This window comes from Rhinatrema bivittatum, chromosome 6 (assembly GCF_901001135.1).
Source record: "Rhinatrema bivittatum chromosome 6, aRhiBiv1.1, whole genome shotgun sequence".
Classification (NCBI taxonomy): Eukaryota; Metazoa; Chordata; class Amphibia; order Gymnophiona; family Rhinatrematidae; genus Rhinatrema; species Rhinatrema bivittatum.
In genome coordinates this window covers 198311675-198331683 of record NC_042620.1, presented here as the reverse complement: position 1 = coordinate 198331683, position 20009 = coordinate 198311675, and the positions used below count along the sequence as shown (strand labels likewise).

The 20009-nt window shown below is 44.4% G+C and overlaps 1 protein-coding gene across 1 annotated transcript in view; it reads left to right on the top strand.

The window, feature by feature from the left end:
- PTH2R (parathyroid hormone 2 receptor) overlaps window positions 1-20009 on the top strand; it is a 161807-nt gene that overhangs the window by 93690 nt on the left and 48108 nt on the right. The window contains exon 11 of the mRNA XM_029607921.1: window positions 7772-7838. Coding sequence (XP_029463781.1) covers window positions 7772-7838 — 67 coding nt within the window. The remainder of the gene's footprint in view (window positions 1-7771; window positions 7839-20009) is intronic.

Below are 20009 nucleotides of genomic sequence, written 5' to 3'. Positions count from 1 at the left end.
CACTCCTCAGACCTTCCTGCTTTGCCTCAGCAATGGGTCATCTGCCTTTGCAGTGTATGAATTCCTTGTTCCTGTGTTCTGTATTCCTTACTCTTCTTCCTGCCTTGCCTCGTTCAGCCTTGCCTTGTCTAGCCTTGCCTTGTCCAACTTTGTCTCGTCCAGCATTGTCTCACCTTGCCTTCTTTGTCCAGCCTGCCTTGTCCTTCCATCTCATCCAGACTTCAGTGTATATTCATCTACCCCTGGACATGACCATGATAGCTGCCTGGGCCTGATTTTTGCCTGGATCTAACCCTAATTGCCCACCACCTGGACCTGATTTCTGGCTTGGACATGACCATCCCTGTTAGCTGCGTGCCCCGACCTTGGCCTGTCTCTGACTCCATTAGCCTACTGCCTGCCCTGAACCCTGACATGCCATTGGACTCTTGTTCTCTTCACTCCCATAGGTACCCAGTTAAGTGCTGATGGCTGCCAGAACCCAAGGGCTCAACCAGTGGGTGAGATAGCTGGTACAGTTGAAGCTCCAGACTATCCCACTACAGGGCGGTTTTGCAGCTACCAGTGTATGCCTCGTAAGTTTGACTACGAGTCTGCATCAAGTATGCCAGTACAAAGAGCTCATACCCACGCTACCCTTCACACTGACTGCTGAGACTGCTTCAGGCCTATACAGGAAACAAGATGGTCACTGGGGCAAGTGAGAAGCACAGAGCTGGAGGGACTAGACCAACCGTTCAAGCGGCTCACAGTGCTTCCTGCAGGCTGGAGGAACACTCGACAATGGATCCTTACAGGTGCAAAGCAGTTCCCCATAGAGTCAAGAACCAAACAAGGTGTAAAGTCTGGGGTGTGACAATAAGGCAGAGTGACAGGACACTCAAGGTGCAAAATACTGGGTATGGTAGCAACGCTGAGTGGAGGAAAGGTGAAGGGTATAGAATCAAGGCAGAGTGGCATGGGAGATAGCTTGTCTTCCTTTGAAAGTACTGGCCACTTGTCGAATTTCATACAAGAAAAATATCTGTCATCAGTATAATTTTTGTGACATGGGCTTTTATTTTATTCCCTACTTAAGCTTGATCTTGCTACTGGGTGGAATTATAGGTTGCTTGTGAAATTTGCTTTCCAATTGAACATTCAGTGACAATCAGAACATGTAAATAGTTTCTCATCAGTGTGGTTTTCCTGGTAAGTTGTTTCCTTTATTAAAGAAAGGTTTTACCATATTCTATAGCTGAACACATATTGATTTTCTGTTGTTACGTTAGTTCTTTCTTCTTTCAGAAACCTTTGCTACATTCAGAACATGAAAATGGTAACTACTCTGCATGTTTTCTGTTCTGTCTGTATTTCTTCCTTCTAACTACGAGTCCTTGTGGCCAAACCTCCCAGTCTAACCAACAAACAAGGGGAATGTGAGAATGAGGCTGGGATTGAAAAGAGAAAAAAGAAAATTAAGAATCTTAAAACAGGTGGAGGGGGAGGAGAAACCTGTGTTTTTTTAATTGTTTCACAATTATTTTCTGTATAACAAACAAACAGGGTTTGAGAATCAGGCTGGGATTGTTGATGGGTAGAACACAATGAAGAATTATAAAATGGATGGAATATGGAAAAGTAACTTGCTTTTTTTTCACATTTTTTTTTTTGGGGGGGGGGGAAATCCAAACACCCCAGTATAACCAGGATTTGCAAACACAAAGAGAAAGCTCTTTGCACCATAGAATAAACCAATGTGTTTGTGTTTGCAAATAAGGAAGATTATACATTTCTCTACATCAAATACCTACTGTTGGGAGCTTTGCTGTTTTTACACAGAGATGTGTTCAGGCATGTGTTCTCAAATTTCATTTATGGTTCAGTGGTCAGCCTCTTCTCTTCTTGGTTAGAAAAAACAATGGACAATCATTTTATATCATGCAATCACTTTGTCAAGACATGGCCATTGTTACGGTCCCGGGCCGTGCCCCGGTCCCTCCACCTACCTCGGGGGCAGCCCGGGCCATTTTGGGGCTTCCACGGGCCTGCAGGCCCTCCAGCGCGGCTGGCCCCGCCCCCTCACGCGCGTGCATGGGGAGGAGCTCCTCTTAAAGGGGCCAGCACGGGAAAACCCTCTGTTCTGCTGGGGATGACGTCAGACGCCCTCAGAGTATAAGTACCCTGCATCTAGAGCACTCCAGTGCCTTGCAACGAGGTTCCTCAGGTTCCTGATCTCGAGTTGCTGCGTTCTCCTGGATTGCTCTCTGTTCTTGACCCAGCTTGTCTCCTGACTTGTTCTCCGTCTTCGTCCATTGTCTCTGGTATCTGCTTCTGACCTCTGGTTCCAACCCGGCTTCGTCCACGACTTCTCCTCTAGCTTCTGTCCCTGGCTTGGTTCGCTTTGACCTCTGGCTCTGACCCAGCTCCGTCCACGACTCCGTCTTCTGCCTCATCCTTGGCTTGGTTTCGCCTCTGACTCCCGGCTTCTGACTCAGCTTTCTTCCTGGTCTTCACTGGCCCAGAAGATTCACCTAAGTCCCAGCGGCCAGGTCCCTATGGGCGCCTCCTGGGGGGGGCTCCGGCTTCCAGGGTGAATCTCCAAAAGTCCCAGCGGCTGGACTCCTACGGGCTCCTCCTGCGGGAGTACCGGCTTCCAGGGTGAAGACTCGTCAGTCACCGGGGCCCAACGTCGTCCGTCCCTCCGTAGTGTATTTGGATTTTCAGAAGGCGTTTGACAAAGTCCCTCATGAGAGGCTTCTACGAAAACTAAAAAGTCATGGGATAGGAGGTGATGTCCTTTCGTGGATTACAAGCTGGTTAAAAGGAAACAGAGAGTAGGATTAAATGGTCAATTTTCTCAGTGGAAAAGGGTAAACAGTGGAGTACCTCAGGGATCTGTACTTGGACCGGTGCTTTTCAATATATATATAAATGATCTGGAAAGGAATACGACGAGTAGGGATGTGAATCGTTTTTTGACGATTTAAAATATCGTCCGATATATTTTAAATCGTCAAAAATCATTAGAGGCAATATACAATAGGAATTCCCCCGATTTATCGTCAAAAATCTTAAATCGGGGGAAGGGGGAGGGGAAGGGGGAGGGCGGGAAAACCGGCACACTAAAACAACCCTAAAACCCACCTCGACCCTTTAAAATAAATCCCCCACCCTCCCGAACCCCCCCAAAATGTCTTAAATTACCTGGGGTCCAGTGGGGGGGTCCCGGTGTGATCTTCCACTCTCGGGCCACGGGTGCGTTAATAGAAATGGTGCCGGCGCTACCTTTGACCTGTCATATGACAGGGCAAAGGTAGCGCTGGCGCCATTTTGGTTCCTGTCCCCCGACGTCACGAGCACAGGAGATCGCTCCCGGACCCCCGCTGGACCCCCAGGGACTTTTGGCCAGCTTGGGGGGGCCTCATGACCACCACAAGACTTGCCAAAAGTCCAGCGGGGGTCCGGGAGTGACCTCCTGTACTCGAATCGTATTGCCGTATTGCAAAATGGCCATACGGCCGGTGCCATTTTCTATTGCAAAATGCCGTTTGGCCATATTGCCGTATGGCCATATTGCCGTATTGCAAAATGGTGCCGGCGCCATTTCTATTAACGCACCCGTGGCCCAAGAGTGGAAGATCACACCGGGACCCCCCCCCCCCCCCACTGGACCCCAGGTAATTTAAGACATTTTGGGGGGGTTCGGGAGGGTGGGGGATTTATTTTAAAGGGTCAGGGTGGGTTTTAGGGTTGTTTTAGTGTGCCGGTTTTCCCGCCCTCCCCCTTCCCCCGATTTAAGATTTTTTACGATAAATCGGGGGAATTCCTATTGTATATCGCCTCTAACGATTTTTGATAATTTAAAATATATCGGACGATATTTTAAATCGTCAAAAAACGATTCACATCCCTACTGTGTACAATTCTGGTCGCCGCATCTCAAAAAAATATATAATTGCGATGGAGAAGGTACAGAGAAGGGCTACCAAAATGATAAGGGGAATGGAACAACTCCCCTATGAGGAAAGACTAAAGAGGTTAGGACTTTTCAGCTTGGAGAAGAGACGACTGAGGGGGATATGATAGAGGTGTTTAAAATCATGAGAGGTCTAGAACGGGTAGATGTGAATCGATTATTTACTCTTTCGGATAGTAGAAAGACTAGGGGGCACTCCATGAAGTTAGCATGGGGCACATTTAAAACTAATCGGAGAAAGTTCTTTTTTACTCAACGCACAATTAAACTCTGGAATTTGTTGCCAGAGGATGTGGTTAGTGCAGTTAGTATAGCTGTGTTTAAAAAAGGATTGGATAAGTTCTTGGAGGAGAAGTCTATTACCTGCTATTAAGTTCACTTAGAGAATAGCCACTGCCATTAGTAATGGTAACATGGAATAGACTTTTTTTGGGTACTTGCCAGGTTCTTATGGCCTGGATTGGCCACTGTTGGAAACAGGATGCTGGGCTTGATGGACCCTTGGTCTGACCCAGTATGGCATTTTCTTATGTTCATTTAATCCTACACTATTTCCTGTTGTTTAACCAGTTTGCAATCCACAAAGGTACATTGACTCCTTTCCCATGACTTTTTAATTTTCTTAAAAGCCTCTCATGGGGGACTTTGTCAAATGCCATCTGAAAATCCAAATACACCACATCTACCGGCTCACTTTTAGCCACATGTTTATTAACCCCTTCAAAAAAATGTAGGAGATGGTTGTTTCCCATTAAACCATGTCTATCTATATATTCTATGATTTTGTTTTTTAGAATAGTTTCCATGATTTTTCCCATCACTGAAGCCAGGCTCACTGGTTTATAGCTTCCTGAATCATCCTTGGAGCCATTTTTAAATATTTTGGTTACATTTCCCACCTTCCAGTCTTTAGCTACAATGCACAATTTTAATCATAGGTTACAAATTACTAGTAATAAATTACACATGCTCAGACTTCAGGATCAGTATCAGGATCCAGAGATCCACGATAGACTGGATTAGAAAAATGCTTTACTATGGTATTTCTATTTGATCTCCTTGCTAAGATGTCCTGCCCAACCCCTGACAAGGCAATGGGGTCACCATGATTCACAGGGAAAGGCGGGTTGCTATAGTTACTTACGCCTCTTCTCTAATGATTTCTATGGCCATAGATTTCAATGGACTATCGAAATGAATGAGGAATGAAACAGATGGGATGAATAGAATGAGTTTGGAACTCCCTCCATTTTTTGCAGACCCATTTGTTTCAGAATGACCCTACTAAATAGAGTGGTTATGTATATGAATGGACTCATATGTGAATTTTAAAATCTGCATATATTGCATCTGCTATTTATACAGGTGGCTAATTGGTATGAAAAATTTTAAATGAAGTGAATGTTTCTATCCCAAATTAAACATACCCATAGAAATGCTTCTTGTAATACCATCAGTACCTGAATGTAATCCACTTTGAAGTGCCTGAATGGTGAAATATAAAATAAATAAATACATAAATATTATTAAGTATGTTCACTATAGAAGTCTGCATGCACTCATTCAAATAGAGGGCAATTTTCAGCTAGGCTAATTAATCCAGGTAAATACCTGTTTATCAAGTAAATGGCTCTGTAAGTTGTCTTCCTGTCATTCTACAGTAACAAAGTAGATGTCAGCAGAGAAAGATCAATCAACTCATCCAATCTGCCCAGTTATTCCTGTCCATATTGGTATGCTAGCCATAGAACTTCATTGCTTGTAAAATATTTCTTCTTATCCAATAAAGATGTTATCATCTTCTTTATTTGTACACTACCATCTTGGGCAGATGAGCCTACAGCATGCCCAGCTTAGTTCACATACAGCACCCCTCTCATTGCCTAATCAAAAAGATTTGCAATAATCTAAATATTACAATCCAGTCACCATCCCAGACTCCTCGGCGGCAAGCGTTCACTGTGCAGAAGAGAGTCACCATCGAATGTTCTGACACGTGTGATACTAGGACCCAGTGAAGAGGTGCTTATGGTGTGCATGCGCATCAGTGCGCACGATTCGGCGCACATAGGCGGGAGAGTCAGGTCCCCGCCCAATCATGATGTCATGTGTTCAAGACTACTTAGCCTGCCTGGAGTTGGATTTGTTGCCTCAGTAAGTAGGTATCCTGTTTCCTGCTCCTCCTGGTTCCAGTCTTCTGTCTTGCTCAAGCCCTCCAACCTGGTTCTCTCTTCTCAGCCTTCAGCTCTGCTTCAGCCTCAGACTTATTTAAGCTATAAGCCTTGCCTCAAGCCATCAGCATTATCTCAAGCCATCAGTCTTGTTCTTGCCTGGTTTCAGCCACAGATTGGCCTTTGTACTGACATTTGGACTAAATCATAATCTGGCCCAAGCCAAGACTCACTCACCTGCCACTGGTGTGGGTCCTAGGATTCTACATATGAGACTGTGTCACGGCAAGAGGGGCTCATGCATACACAGTTCCTTACACTAAAAATCAATATTACCGCTGCCCAAATATTCATTCTTCCAGTTCTCCTGCATAGCCTGCCAGGCAGAACTAGTTATGTGAGCACTTGTATTTAGACCAGGACGTCTATATATTACTGTCCTTACTCTGCCCAATAGACCCATCTGCTTGTTTAATTCTATGATCACATTGCATCATATAACAAATATGACAATGAAAAATAACAATTTTGCAGTTGATGTGCATCAGCACTGTATCTATCAATAAACCTTTTCCGAAGACCTTGTCTCAGTCATTATTGTTCCATGTTACTATACAAGTCATATTGCTGCTTTATTTCAATAATCATAGTTATACCAAAAGTATTTATTTCTACATTTATGTACTGAATGGTAAGTTCAAAGAATTAAGTCTAATGGCAAATGATAATCTAATGTAATTAATCTTCAAATGGGGATTCTCCAGATGTTCTAAAGGTGAATTATTTATATTTTATCATTCAAGACCTTGAAAATATTCTATGCAATTATTCATTATAGTTAATTATACTTTAAAAGAAAGGGCACTGGATGACTCAGTGAATTGGCATGGGATTACAGAGTCTTTTACCCTTAGGTCACTAATTGAAATCTGATTCAGGTTGATACTGAATAAAACTCATTACCATCTGAACACTGTTTGGTGGCCTATATGAAATTAACTGGTAGTATAAATCTAGTTTCCATGACAGGTGTTTACATTCAAAAAATTCCACCATAACTATTTGGTACCCTCTCAGCAGAAAGATCAATTACTGCACAAATCTGCACTTGCATGTGGGCCTCCAGAGAAAAAATGATGAACATTGGCAGCACAGCATGGGGAAGTTTGTATGCAAGGCAAGCCTAAAAACAGCAATGTATAGTGAGCCTATATGGTATGTGTTGTAGGGATACACAGAGAACTTCAGTTTTCATGCTAACATTCTAATGCCTTTTAATAAGCACCAAATTAATTAAACATAAGCAGTATATATTTTTTAATCTCTCTTTTACAGCTTCATTATGCAATAAGAAAAATGCAAAACCCCATTCCTAGCTTTGTCATTGCTAACAGTGTCTTCAATCCTCAAACTTTGTAACATTCTTCTATACTCTGCACAGTTAGCGGATTCCTCATCCACTTTCAAACCTTCTGAGAAATAATCTCTTCTCCAATGCCTTTATTTTCTGTCCTTTCTCTAGCAAGTCTTATTTGCAGGCTTATTTGCAGGCTATTTATTGAAACAGCTCATATCTTTGGGGAAAAAAGTAAAGAAAACCATGTTTTAGTATAGTTTGTATGAATTGTTTTTGGTTTCACAGGTGTTGGGAGCTCCATGCTGGGGACATCAAATGGATTTATCAAGCACCAATATTAGCTGCTATTGGGGTAGGTTTCATAAAGTGTATGATAGAGTAAATGTTGATAATTCAAATTTCTGCTTTTGTACGGAGGATACTCACAAGCATGGGTACTAATATGCAAAGTCCTGAGTGTGTGAGAAGGGAGTCAAGGAATTTAATTAAGGTTCATAACAAAACTTGCAATATATATATAAATGTACGGTCTAGTCTTCTAAAATCTCAAATGCACCTTTTCTATTATATCATATTTCTGTTTTATAACCACTGAAATTAAATTATATATTTATTGCCTAAGAATCTACTTCTTCACTGAGGAGGTTATTTTCAAATGATTTATGCATGAAAAAATGGCATATACGTCCATATATGAAGCATATGCACTTGCTCTTGAATTCATAAAAAGGCGATATAGGTTTGTATACTCATTCTCATGAGTAAAAGTATGAGCTAATAAAGTGGGAATATATGGGTGAGGCAGGGCATGGCTAGCATTTTAGTGCATACTTTGCTATTTTATAAAGAACTTACGCATGAATGTCTTCAAGACTGTGCAAACACTTTAACTACAGCTAATTTAAGCAACAAATTCAAACTTGCATTCTCTTTTCTACTTGGTGTTTGACAGCTGGCATCTCCCGGTGAGTGGACCTTGCAGCAGAATAGGAGAGGAGGCAGAGGAGGGGTTGCTGGGCAATGAGAGAAATCATGGTCCTAGCCCAGATATGTGATTTCCTGCTATCTTTAATTTTGTCTGGCATGCGGGTTTTCTTTAGGGGAAGCCAGTAAGTGAATGGTACAGCATTCCAGATAGGGTTAGTGAATGTGTGTCTATGGTGACTACAGTATACTGGGTAGGGATGTGAATCGTTTTTTGACGATTTAAAATATCGTCCGATATATTTTAAATCGTCAAAAATTGTTAGAGCCACGATACAATAACAATTCCCCCGATTTATCGTCAAAAAGTCATAAATCGGGGGAAGGGGGAGGGGAAGGGCAGGAAAACCGGCACACTAAAACAACCCTAAAACCCACCCCGACCCTTTAAAATAAATCCCCCACGATTCGACTGCAGGAGGTCGTTCCGGACCCCCCGCTGGACTTTTGGCAAGTCTTGTGGGGGTCAGGAGGCCCCCCCAAGCTGGCCAAAAGTCCCTGGGGGTCCAGCGGGGGTCCGGGAGCGATCTCCTGCAGTCGAATCATTTTTCCGTACGGAAAAACGATTCGCGGTAGGAGATCGTTCCAGACCCCCGCTGGACTTTTGGCAAGTCTTGTGGGGGTCAGGAGGCCCCCCCAAGCTGGCCAAAAGTCCCTGGGGGTCCAGCGGGGGTCCGGGAGCGATCTCCTACGCTCCTGACGTCAGGGGACAAAAAAACAAAATGGCGCCGGCGCTACCTTTGACCTGTCATATGACAGGTCAAAGGTAGCGCCGGCACCATTTCTACAACGCACGGAGGTCCGAGAGTAAAAGATCACACCGGGACCCTTCCTCTGGACCCCAGGTAATTTAAGGCATTTTGGGGGGGTTCGGGAGGGTGGGGGATTTATTTTAAAGGGTCGGGGTGGGTTTTAGGTTGTTTTAGTGTGCCGGTTTTCCCGCCCTCCCCCTTCCCCTCCCCCCCACTGGACCCCAGGTAATTTAAGGCATTTTGGGAGGGTTCGGGAGGGTGGGGGATTTATTTTAAAGGGTCGGGGTGGGTTTTAGGGATGTTTTAGTGTGCCAGTTTTCGATTTACACGATTTACACGATTTACACGATATTTAAAAAACCCAAACTGCGACGATCCGATTCCCTCCCCCTCCCAGCCGAAATCGATCGTTAAGACGATCGATCACACGATTCACATCTCTAATACAGAGTGAGATGACTGAATGGCTTTTTCCAGCCAATAGTTTAAATGGCCATGGATGATTTCATAATTGAATTTCAACTTGCACATGACTTGCTCCTAGGGACTTGCATTTGATAAAAACAAATGCAAAAAATAAATACTAACAAATGAGTCAATTTTTGGTTGGTTCCAAATAGAATGAACTGAAAATAGCCTCTGACAAAAATACTTGAAAATTTTTGGGTTTTGTATTTGTTTCTTTTTTCTACATGGTCTGCCCAAGGCCTTCTTGCCACCCTCCCAGTGAGCCCCCCCCCCCCCCCCAAAAAAAACAAAAAAAAACCCCCAAACAAACAAACAACAACCAGGATCTCCACAGCCCTCTCCAATCCCTTTCCCATCACACTTTTACCCCATTGAACCCCGCCTATCCCTGAAAAAATTTCCAAGGCTGAGGTGGTCTGTGACCCCTACTTACCCCTTCATGTTTGTCCCCCTGTGGTGAAAAGGGTAGGAACAATCCCCATTTGCTCTTGAACTGGCTGGCAGTAGATTTAAAAATGACACCAGCTGCAGTGAGACTGACATCAAAGTGATGTTGCTTCTCACCACCACCAGACCCACTGCTAGTCACACCAGACACACAGCCAGTAACATCACACCCATTTCTATTCACACCAGGCACAGTCTTTTAAATAGAGCCACACACACTGAATGCACCCAAACATAGAAAAAAATAATCCAAAGCCTTAGGCACCCAGATAAACACAATAAAACAAAAAAAACAAACACAATAAACGAAGGACACTTGAAAAAAAATAGTAGACAAATGACCAAAATAATTTGCCACACAAGCATTGCACACATTGTCCAAAAACTCCTAACAATCTGCAATCTCCTATCACCACCAATCACTAGCATGCCAAGCACCAGATCCCAAGAGACAAGTGAGGTTTGAATTTTGCTACTTTAAATAGCAGGTGAAAAATAATCTGTGCATAGTTGCTGACATATATGTGTTCTTCAATTATAAAATCCGTAAATACCATGCCTCAAAATGCCCCAAACCTTCCCATTTAATATGTTCTTATTGTTCCTTGCGATCATGTAGATATTCAAATACTTGCAAGGTTTCTAAAACAGCATATATGTTTGTTTATATAACATAAATGGTTATATACTAATTTTACATATGCTTTGAAAACTACCTCCTTAGTATATATTGTTAATATCATAACTGTCACTTATATTTTCTTGTAGTACATATTTTAACTCTCTCAGTACAGCTACATGAAGACTGTACACTGTGTACATCACAGGATCTTATATATTTTGAGTGCAATATTGAATTACATTTCCTTAGATAAAATTATGTTTTACCCATAGAAATGGGCTCTTGGAATATTGCCCAGCCTGTATGCAATTAAAAAGAACTAATGTATTTCAGCAATGCTCTTACTTTTATCTGCATACTGCAGAGGCATTCCCTGGAGTAGGGAGAGAGTGAAGACTGGAACCACACATGTAGTTTTGTGCCAAAAAATTATGAGCAGGTGCAGATCTCTGCACTTAATTGTTTCTTGTGAATAACCAAAGCAAAACAACTGTCATTTTGCTTTAATTACTGGTACAAACACATGTAGTTTGCACAAATGTGCCCAGTTTTGATTATTAACCCTTAGTATTAAATGTAAACTTGAGTATAATAACCAAATAGTACCTATATATTTATTGTAGCAAGCTACTATAAGCCAAGTTCCTGACCCTACAAGCTTATCATGTGTTGAAGTCTTACAATGTGGACCAAGCTGCGTCTACATCTGAATGATATGTTTTGGACCCCCAAAAAGGGGTTTTCAAACCTGCAGAGACTGCAAGCCACTGCAGCCAAGATAAAGGAATATACAAATACATCAAAAACCCCTATGTGCTCACCTGTGAATGACAAATGTTCTGCAAGAACCAGCATCCAGCACTAACAGTGTTAATAAGTTGGGAAAAGGGCTGTACTGTTTAGCCTGCCCAGAGAACAGCACTACATGGTCAGCAGAGGAGGAAGCCATAAGAATGCTGGGAAGTCATTTCAGGTAGAAAAGGCACAATTTGGCTGGCTCTGTCTGAGTGAGCAAGGCAGGGACAGCCAGGAATTGGAGCCAGGAGCCAGGAACAGAGGAGTGCATATGGCAGCCCTGCAATCAGTTTTTCTCCTAAAGAGCTAATTATCAAGTCTGTACTCTGAGGAAACAGAGAGACAGATAGCTATTCTTGCTTTATAGCCAAGCTACATGTACAATCCCAACAAGGGACAGAGGAGCTAAGAGACTTCCTTTCTAGAGACATCTAGCCCCAGGAGCACATGGCTGGATCACTCTCCTAAGAGACTGAGTTAAGAAATCTAAACTTTGCACATAGAAGGATAGATTTTAAAAAATTGCACGATCGCATACTTTTGTTTGCACAACAGGCGCAAACAAACGTATGCTGGATTTTATAAGATATGCGCGTAGCCTATAAAATCTGGGGTCGGCATGCACAAGGGGGTGCACATTTGTGCAACCTGCGTGCACCGAGCCCAGCGCGCGCTGCCTGTTCCCTCCGAGGCCGCTCTGAAATCGGAGCGGCCTCGGAGGGAACTTTCCTTCGCCCTCCCCCACCTTCCCCTCCCTTCCCCTACCTAACCCCCCCCCCCCCCCCGGCCCTATCTAAACCCCCCCCCCTTACCTTTATTCCATGATTTATGCCTGCGAAAAGCAGATGTAAATCTGCGCGCGTCGGCTGGCTGCCCCGCTCCGTGTTCCGGTCCTGGGGGCTGGTCCGGAGGCCACGGCCACGCCCCCGGAACGCCCCCAGGCCAAAACCATGCCCGCGTCGCCGCCCCCAAAATGCCGTGGCACGCCCCCGGAACACCGCGTCGTTCGGCCACGCCCCCTTTAAAAAAACCCCGGGACTTGCGCGCCAGCAGCCTATGCAAAATAGGCGCGCCGGCACATCGGCGCGCGAGAGCCCTGCGAGCATAAATCCGCCCGGATTTACGCTCGCAGGGCATTTAAAATCTGACCCAGAGTATTTTAGCAGAGGAGGGAGAATGTTTATTTCCTTGGCTTTTGTCCCCAAATATAGTATCTCATCTTAATCACTTCAGTCTTTCAGCCAAAGTCAAGCATAAATCCTTGCTGGCAGGTACTGGGAAAGAAAAGCTGGTGGACCCGACCGTGATCTTTCTGTAAGAAAATGAAACCAGGCCAGCTTTCTATTTAGTACCAAGTAAACCATTTGGAAAAGCTGCCCAGGAGAGAAAGACCTTTTAATGTACAGCAGTGCTCATCTATTTGGTTTGTCATCTAGCCAGCTCTACTAACAAGAGGGACTTCTTCATTTTTTGATCAATTTTTTTCCCACACAATTTTGTGTTTGGGACAGGGTGCACCCTTTACAAACTGGTAACATTGGGGTGGATCTGTTCCACTCCCTTTTATTGAGTACTCAGAGGTATAGACAATTTTGAAAGTTATATACTTCATTGCCTTTCCCCCCACCTTTCTCTATTAACATTCTCTATTTTATTTTATTTTTTACTATCCATATGAGTAAGTTAGTTGCCCTGGTTGATATAAAATAATAAAACTGCACATTTACACTATACTTCACTACTGTACTTTTCCCATTTAAAATTCTGGTTGGATTTACTGTCTACTTACATAATATTAATAAAAGGGTTAGTTATTGTTTGATTCTGGTGTGATGATTGTATCTGGTCTGTGGTGCCACAAGTGAGAAGTTGCTTGGGAAGAGCGCAGAATTGTGGTAGTGGTGTGACTGGGGCCCTGTCTCATCCCCCACTCAGGCTACAAGCCTGAAGATAAATCATATTAGTAAATATAATTTCTCATGTGGTACTTACTCCTCACCCCAAGCATAGGGGGCAATTCATAGTCTGGACCAATGGGGGGTGGGGGGAGGGGCACATTATCATATAGCTTGTTTATAGAACAAATTAGGATAATGGTATCTAGATAAACACAGCAAACAAGTACACAAATATAGACCTGCTGAAATAGTTTGTGGCAAATTGGAGCAGTGATTTGTGTTAAAAAAAAATCAAACAAACAGACTTTAAAATGAATATCACAGCATGCCATGGCAGCCCCATAGAAGTCAGAGCTGTGCTTTCTTGACAGTAGATGAATACATAGGAGGTAAAATTCTGTAGGCTTCAGAAAATGCATTAACTGTGCATATTTATTTAGATGACTCAGTCCCTGTGGGAATGTCAGTGCACAAATTGTAGGGCATTAATGGAGCATCTCAAGTAGCCACACAGTTGTAATATTTTTATTCAGTGAGTTTTTTTCTAGCAAAAAAATAACATAATAAATGATGGTAATTAAAGACCAATTGGCCCATCCAGTCTGCCCAGTTGTCTTCCTCTCTGGTTTTCTATCACATTGGCTAGATAAGCACATAAATTCCCATACTGAAACCAACACTCATCTCCTCCTTCCCACCACTATTTTCTATATCTGTCATAATCATGTTCACCTTTCTTAGGTTTATAACCATGGCTACTCTGTGTAGGTTATCCTGCCTTCTTGGAAGCTTAAGGTAGGCTCCTGTCCCATGGGTTTCAAGCAGCCCATGGGTAAGGGTGTAATCTTGGGGCTCATGGTGGGTCTGGGGGATATTTTTGCAAGTCAGATAGAGGGTAAGTTGATACCAGGTCAGAGGTATTGCCTAGCTCTGTTGGGGGGGGGCTGGAAGGGAGGATGGTATGAGGGGGAGCTTTTCTTGTGAGTGGGCGTTCAAGACCATGAGCCCCTGTGCCGCGACATGACCAACACAACCCCGGGGCTGGATGTGGTCCACGCTGCTGGTGGTTGAGTGCATCCAGGCATGGGCTAGGCTGAAGCTAAAGACTTGAGCCTTGGGACAAACCGAAGGCTCAAGCGGTGGTGAAGACTTGGAACAGGCACACTTGAGACTTGGAAGAGAAAAAAAGAACCAGGAACTAGGACATCTCTGATGAGAGCCAGCAACCCATGCTGGTCTCTGGGGTAGCCCTCCAACCACTCCGTAAGCCCTTTTGGATTAACAATTTAGGAACAGCTTGAGCACAGAACAATTGAAAGCAGAGGACTCTGGCCACTCATGACAAAACAAGACGAAGGCTCTGAGGTTTTGGAACAAGCAGATGGCTGGAACAAAAACTCTGGAAACCAGGGACAGGATGCAGGAATTCAGAACTCAGACTCAGGAATTTGGACTCAGGAACTTGGAACTTGAACTTTAAAACCAAGGACAAGGACTCTGGAGACTTGAACCAACTGAGGACTTGGAATGAAGACTGAAGAACTCAGAAGTCAAAGACAGGAACAACAAATTTGGACCTCAGGTGATGAAGACAGGAATAGGAGACCACTGGAACTCAGGAGACGAAGACTGGAACACCAAACCAGGAACAAGAACAAGAGACCAGGAACATGGAGGACCTTGAAGGCCAGGACCTCCATGAAAGACCAAGGAACTTGAAGACCTCACGAAGGCCTGGAGCAATGGTAGAAGTGGCCTTTTAATGGCCCAAAGCAGTGATGTCATCAGGAGGGGCCATGGGGCTTTTCCTGCCATGGTCCCTTTAAATTTCAAGCAGGGGCATGCATGGGCACCTAGGGGAATGCCGGCTGCACCAACATCGATAGTGAGAGCAGAACGTGGCTCTTTTGCAGGCCGAGAAGATAACAGGCATATTGGCAGCATCTCTCAGCTGCATGGAAGACCGGTGGAAATGCCGGCAATGGGAATCACAGCATCGGAGAGCAGTGAGGCGGTGGCATTTGAGTGCCATGCTGAAGCAGGGCCCTCCTGCAAGTGAAATCGCAACATTCCCTTGGAGAGGGGAATTTTAATTTGGTACTCTAGTGGACAATCTACTCCTTTAAGTATTGTGGCCCAAGGGTGCTACAAACATACATTCTAATGGCCAGGCTTGCTGGAACATTAACATTATGGGTTACATGTTGACTGTGGGAATACTAAATTTACTAAACTGCAGTGCTCATGTACCACGGTTTAGTAAATCTCATGAGAAATTATTTTCATTAAAACATCTCTTTAATGTGCCAATTTAGCATGGCTTAGTAAATAGGCCTTTTTTTGCAGAAATTCATATATAGATATACTTATACATTTGATCTGTTCCTTCTTTATAGGCAAATATATTCACCATAATAAAATTAATATGTTAAGTTTATTTTGATTTTGAAACAGAATCAATTCTTTCATTTCAAGTTATTTAACATCTTTTACTTTCTCTAAGACTGAGAGTAATTTTTAATGAGGGTAATTTTCCAACAACCTGAATAGAGCTAAAACTCTAGCCCAAATTTTCAAAGTGGACTTGGGTGCATAAGTCTGCTTTGAAATTTAATAGGCTGCCCTGCCAAATACATGGACACTTGAAATTCAAAAATATTTGCATAAATCTTTTCCTCATTCCTGCTCAGCCTCTCAGAATGCCTCTTGCATCCAAGCACAAAAGGATGCATGAAATTGGGTTTTAAGCATACTTTTGTGCGCAAAGATGCCCAGCTGATTTTCAAAAGGGCCTTTTATGCACATAAAAACAGATTTTCTTCATGTAAATCTTTTTGAAAATCAACCCAATGGGGCGGATTTTAAAAGCCCTGCGCGCGTAAATCCGGGTGGATTTATGCGAGCAGTGCCTTGCACGCCGGCGCGCCTATTTTCCATAGGCCCGCAGAGCCCCGGGACTCGCGTAAGTCCCGGGGTTTTTCGAGGGGGGCGTGTTGGAGGCGTGTTGGGGGCGTGGCCGATCGGCGCGGCGTTTCAGGGGCGGGACGTGGCGTTTCGGGGGCGGGCCCGGGGCGTGGTTTCGGCCCGGGGCGGTCCAGGGGCGTGGCTGCGCCCTCCGGAACCGCCCCCAGGTCGCGTCTCGGCGCGCTAGCAGCCCGCTGGCGCGCGGGGATTTACTTCTCCCTCCGGGAGGCGTAAATCCCCCGACAGAGGTAGGGGGGGGTTTAGATAGGGCCGGGGGGGTGGGTTAGATAGAGGAAGGGAGGGGGAGGGGAGGGCGAAAGCGAGTTCTCTCCGAGGTACGGAGGCAGGCTGGAGGGAACGGAGGGAACGGAGGCAGGGAACGGAGGGAATGGAAGCAGGCTGGAGGGAACGGAGGGAACGGAGGCAGGCTGCGCGGCTCGGCGCGCGCCAGCTGCACAAAATCGGCAGCCTTGCGCTTGCCGATCCTGGATTTTAGCAGATAAGCGCGGCTACGCGCGTATCTACTAAAATCCAGCGTACTTTTGTTGGCGCCTGGTGCCCCACTATATACAGTGAACACTAATTAGCTCATTAATATTCCCTCTACAGAACAGCCAGAATTCATCTTGAGATCTTCCAATACATTGATTATTACTAGCTGAAATAAGCCATCTTAGGACTGCTAGCCCCAAACTAGCATCTACTGCTGAATATGGCCACCTGATCAGTCAGTGAGAATCTGGTCCTAATGATATAACTGTACCATGCCAACAACCTCTTGTTGTAACATAACCTGTAATATCACTAGACTGTCCAGGTGCCCAAGCCTTGCTGAACAGTGCTAAATAGGGATATGCAGGCCAAAGAAATGTTTCACTTTTTATTTTATTTTTTTTTGGGGGGGGGGGGGGGGTGAATGGGGTATTTCATTTTTTGTTTGCTTAATGTTTATTTTAGTTCAGTTTGATTGCCAAACTGAAATAAACATTTAAAAAAGGAAACCCAAATAAAAAACAAAACAAGGCCCTCCAACTCTCCTCCCACCTACAAAGAAACCTATAGGGCCCATGTTGAGCCCAGCTTAGGCCTCCCTAAGCTCCTGCTATCTCTGGGACTCAAGCCTACCGAGATGAGCTGAGCCGAGATCAGCTGGAGCCTCTCTTGGCCCCTCCCCGCCCCACTTTCTGAGAAATGTGCAAACATAAAACATACAGTGATTCATGAAAATGGTGCCAGCTGGCCACCCCTGTGAGCAGTACCAATTGAACATCATATTGTGCCGGTCTAATGGCCTCTGGTGCCATTTTTTAAAGGGATTTGTGGTGAGGTAGGAGTGAGGGGGCCATCGTTCCTGCTCTTTTCTTGTACTAGGGCCCCCATGTTAGGGGTAATTGTAGCCTTGGGGAATCCCTAGTTCTGGAACATTTCCCGAGGATGTTAGGAAGATCAGAGGTGCCAGGAGAGACCCCAGCTAGGCTCGGCTCAGCTCAGATAGACCCACACTCTTCAGCTTTCATTGGTGGCTGGAGAGGACCAGAAGGGTTTGGGGAGGCCATTTTTTGTAAATGAACCAAAAATACATGAAAACTTTTAGGTATTTTCAGTCAAAGCCATTTTTGATTCATTCTTTTTTCAGTTTGGCTGTGCCATTTGTTTAAAATGAATGCAAACCCCTAGTACTAAGCTCCAGAAAGCCCCAGGACTCTTCACTTGTATCGTTTGTAGAGTCTTGATTTGCTCAGAGCCCACTCTGGAATAATATAGGACTTGCTTTTAGGCTGATAACTTAGAGGCTGTGATGTCATGAATCCCATCAAAACCTAAGATGCAACAAGCAAAACAAGCTAACCCTTTGCACATTTAATGACCCTTCCCCATAATTTCATAAAAAGGGTGGAAGAGTTGGCATGTCAGCCAGTATACACAATGTCAAGTGGCTCCAGCAGATGACTGAAGCCCGGGGAGCCGCCAAAGCCTGGACAGTCTCATGGAGGACAGATATTGGCTGGGTAACCCCCATCCAACCCCCACAGATGAGCTCCGGCTGATATGAGCTGCACTCTTCCAGTGGAAAAACAAACCTGATACACATAGGGAGATATGCACTTTTAAAATCCGCTCCGCACATGCTGGCCAGACATATTCGCATATTTCCCAGTTTTGGCGTGCACCGGGCTTTTAAAATTCACCCCCTAATGTCTTTCTATGTTGTTCTTTGCTATGTCTCTTTGGGACAACACATTTTGGGCCAGATTTTCAAAGGGATACGCGTATACCCCCCAAAAACCTGCCCAAAGTTCCTCCTGCGCGTGCCGAGCCTATGTTGAGTAGGCTCGGTGGCACGCACAAGCCCTGGGATGCGCATAAGTCCCGGGGCTTTCCTGGGGGGGGGGGGGGGCGTGTCAGGGGCATGTCGCGGCAGCGCGTTATTTGGGGGCGGGGCCATGGGCGTGGTTCTGGCCCGGGGGTGTTTTAGGGGCATGGCCGAGGCTCCCGGGCCGAGGCTCCCGGGCCTGGGAATTGCATGCCAGAGGGTTTAGGTAGGGCTGGGGGGGTGGGTTAGGTAGGGGAAGGGAGGGGAAGGGAGGGGGGAAGGAACGGAGGCAGGCTGCGCAGCTTGGTGCGCACAGGCTGCCGATTTTGCACAGCCTTGCGCGCACCGATCCCGGATTTTAACAGATACGCACGACTACACGCGTATCTATTAAAATCCCGTGTACTCTTGTTTGCGCCTGGTGCGCGAACAAAAGTACGCATGTACGCAAATTTGTAAAATCTACCCCTTTATGTTTCCTCTGTTTTGTCCAGTGTAGGACTGCTCTGGGCATTGTACCAGGTGGCATTCAATACTTAAGCTCAAGACAACTCTATCTTCTCATTACTATTTCAGCTTTAGATTGTGCATTTGTCCTAATAAGCAACTTTTTATTTTGAGATTCTTCTTGTACCAAAACTTCTGAGGATCTTCCATAGGCACTTATTTTGGAATGTCTCTAGGTTAATGAAATACTCCTTTTGCAAATGTCCAGTACTTAAAGAGGATAAATTTAAAACCTATTCATATTACTGGATTTGCACGCGTAAATGTACATGCTCTGAAAGTACAGACATATGTTTCAGTATGTATAATTACTTACAATGCATTGAAAGCACATACTTTACCTATTTCATAAATATATGCAAATATGTTTTACATGCAAAAAAAATATATGTCGCGTAAAACCCTGATTTATATGCGGAGGCAGGAAAAATGTTTAAATACGTGCGCGTATTTGAAATTACCAGTTTGCTGAATACCTCCACTAGTTCAACCAGTCCAAGCCTTTCCAGACCCTGCCTAAATCTCAAATCAACATTATCTTCAGTCAGACACTTCAGAATACTGTACATTCTGTAAATAATTACGCCTCGTTCCGTTAATTTATTTATTTAACAGTTTTATATACCGAATTTATTGTAACAAGTTACAAATCAAAACGGTTTACATAATAACAATAACAGTGCCTCAAATATTGCAATTACATAAAACAGAGGAATACAGAACTAGGATCATGAAACTGTTGAAACAAACCAGGGTATATATATATCGAACT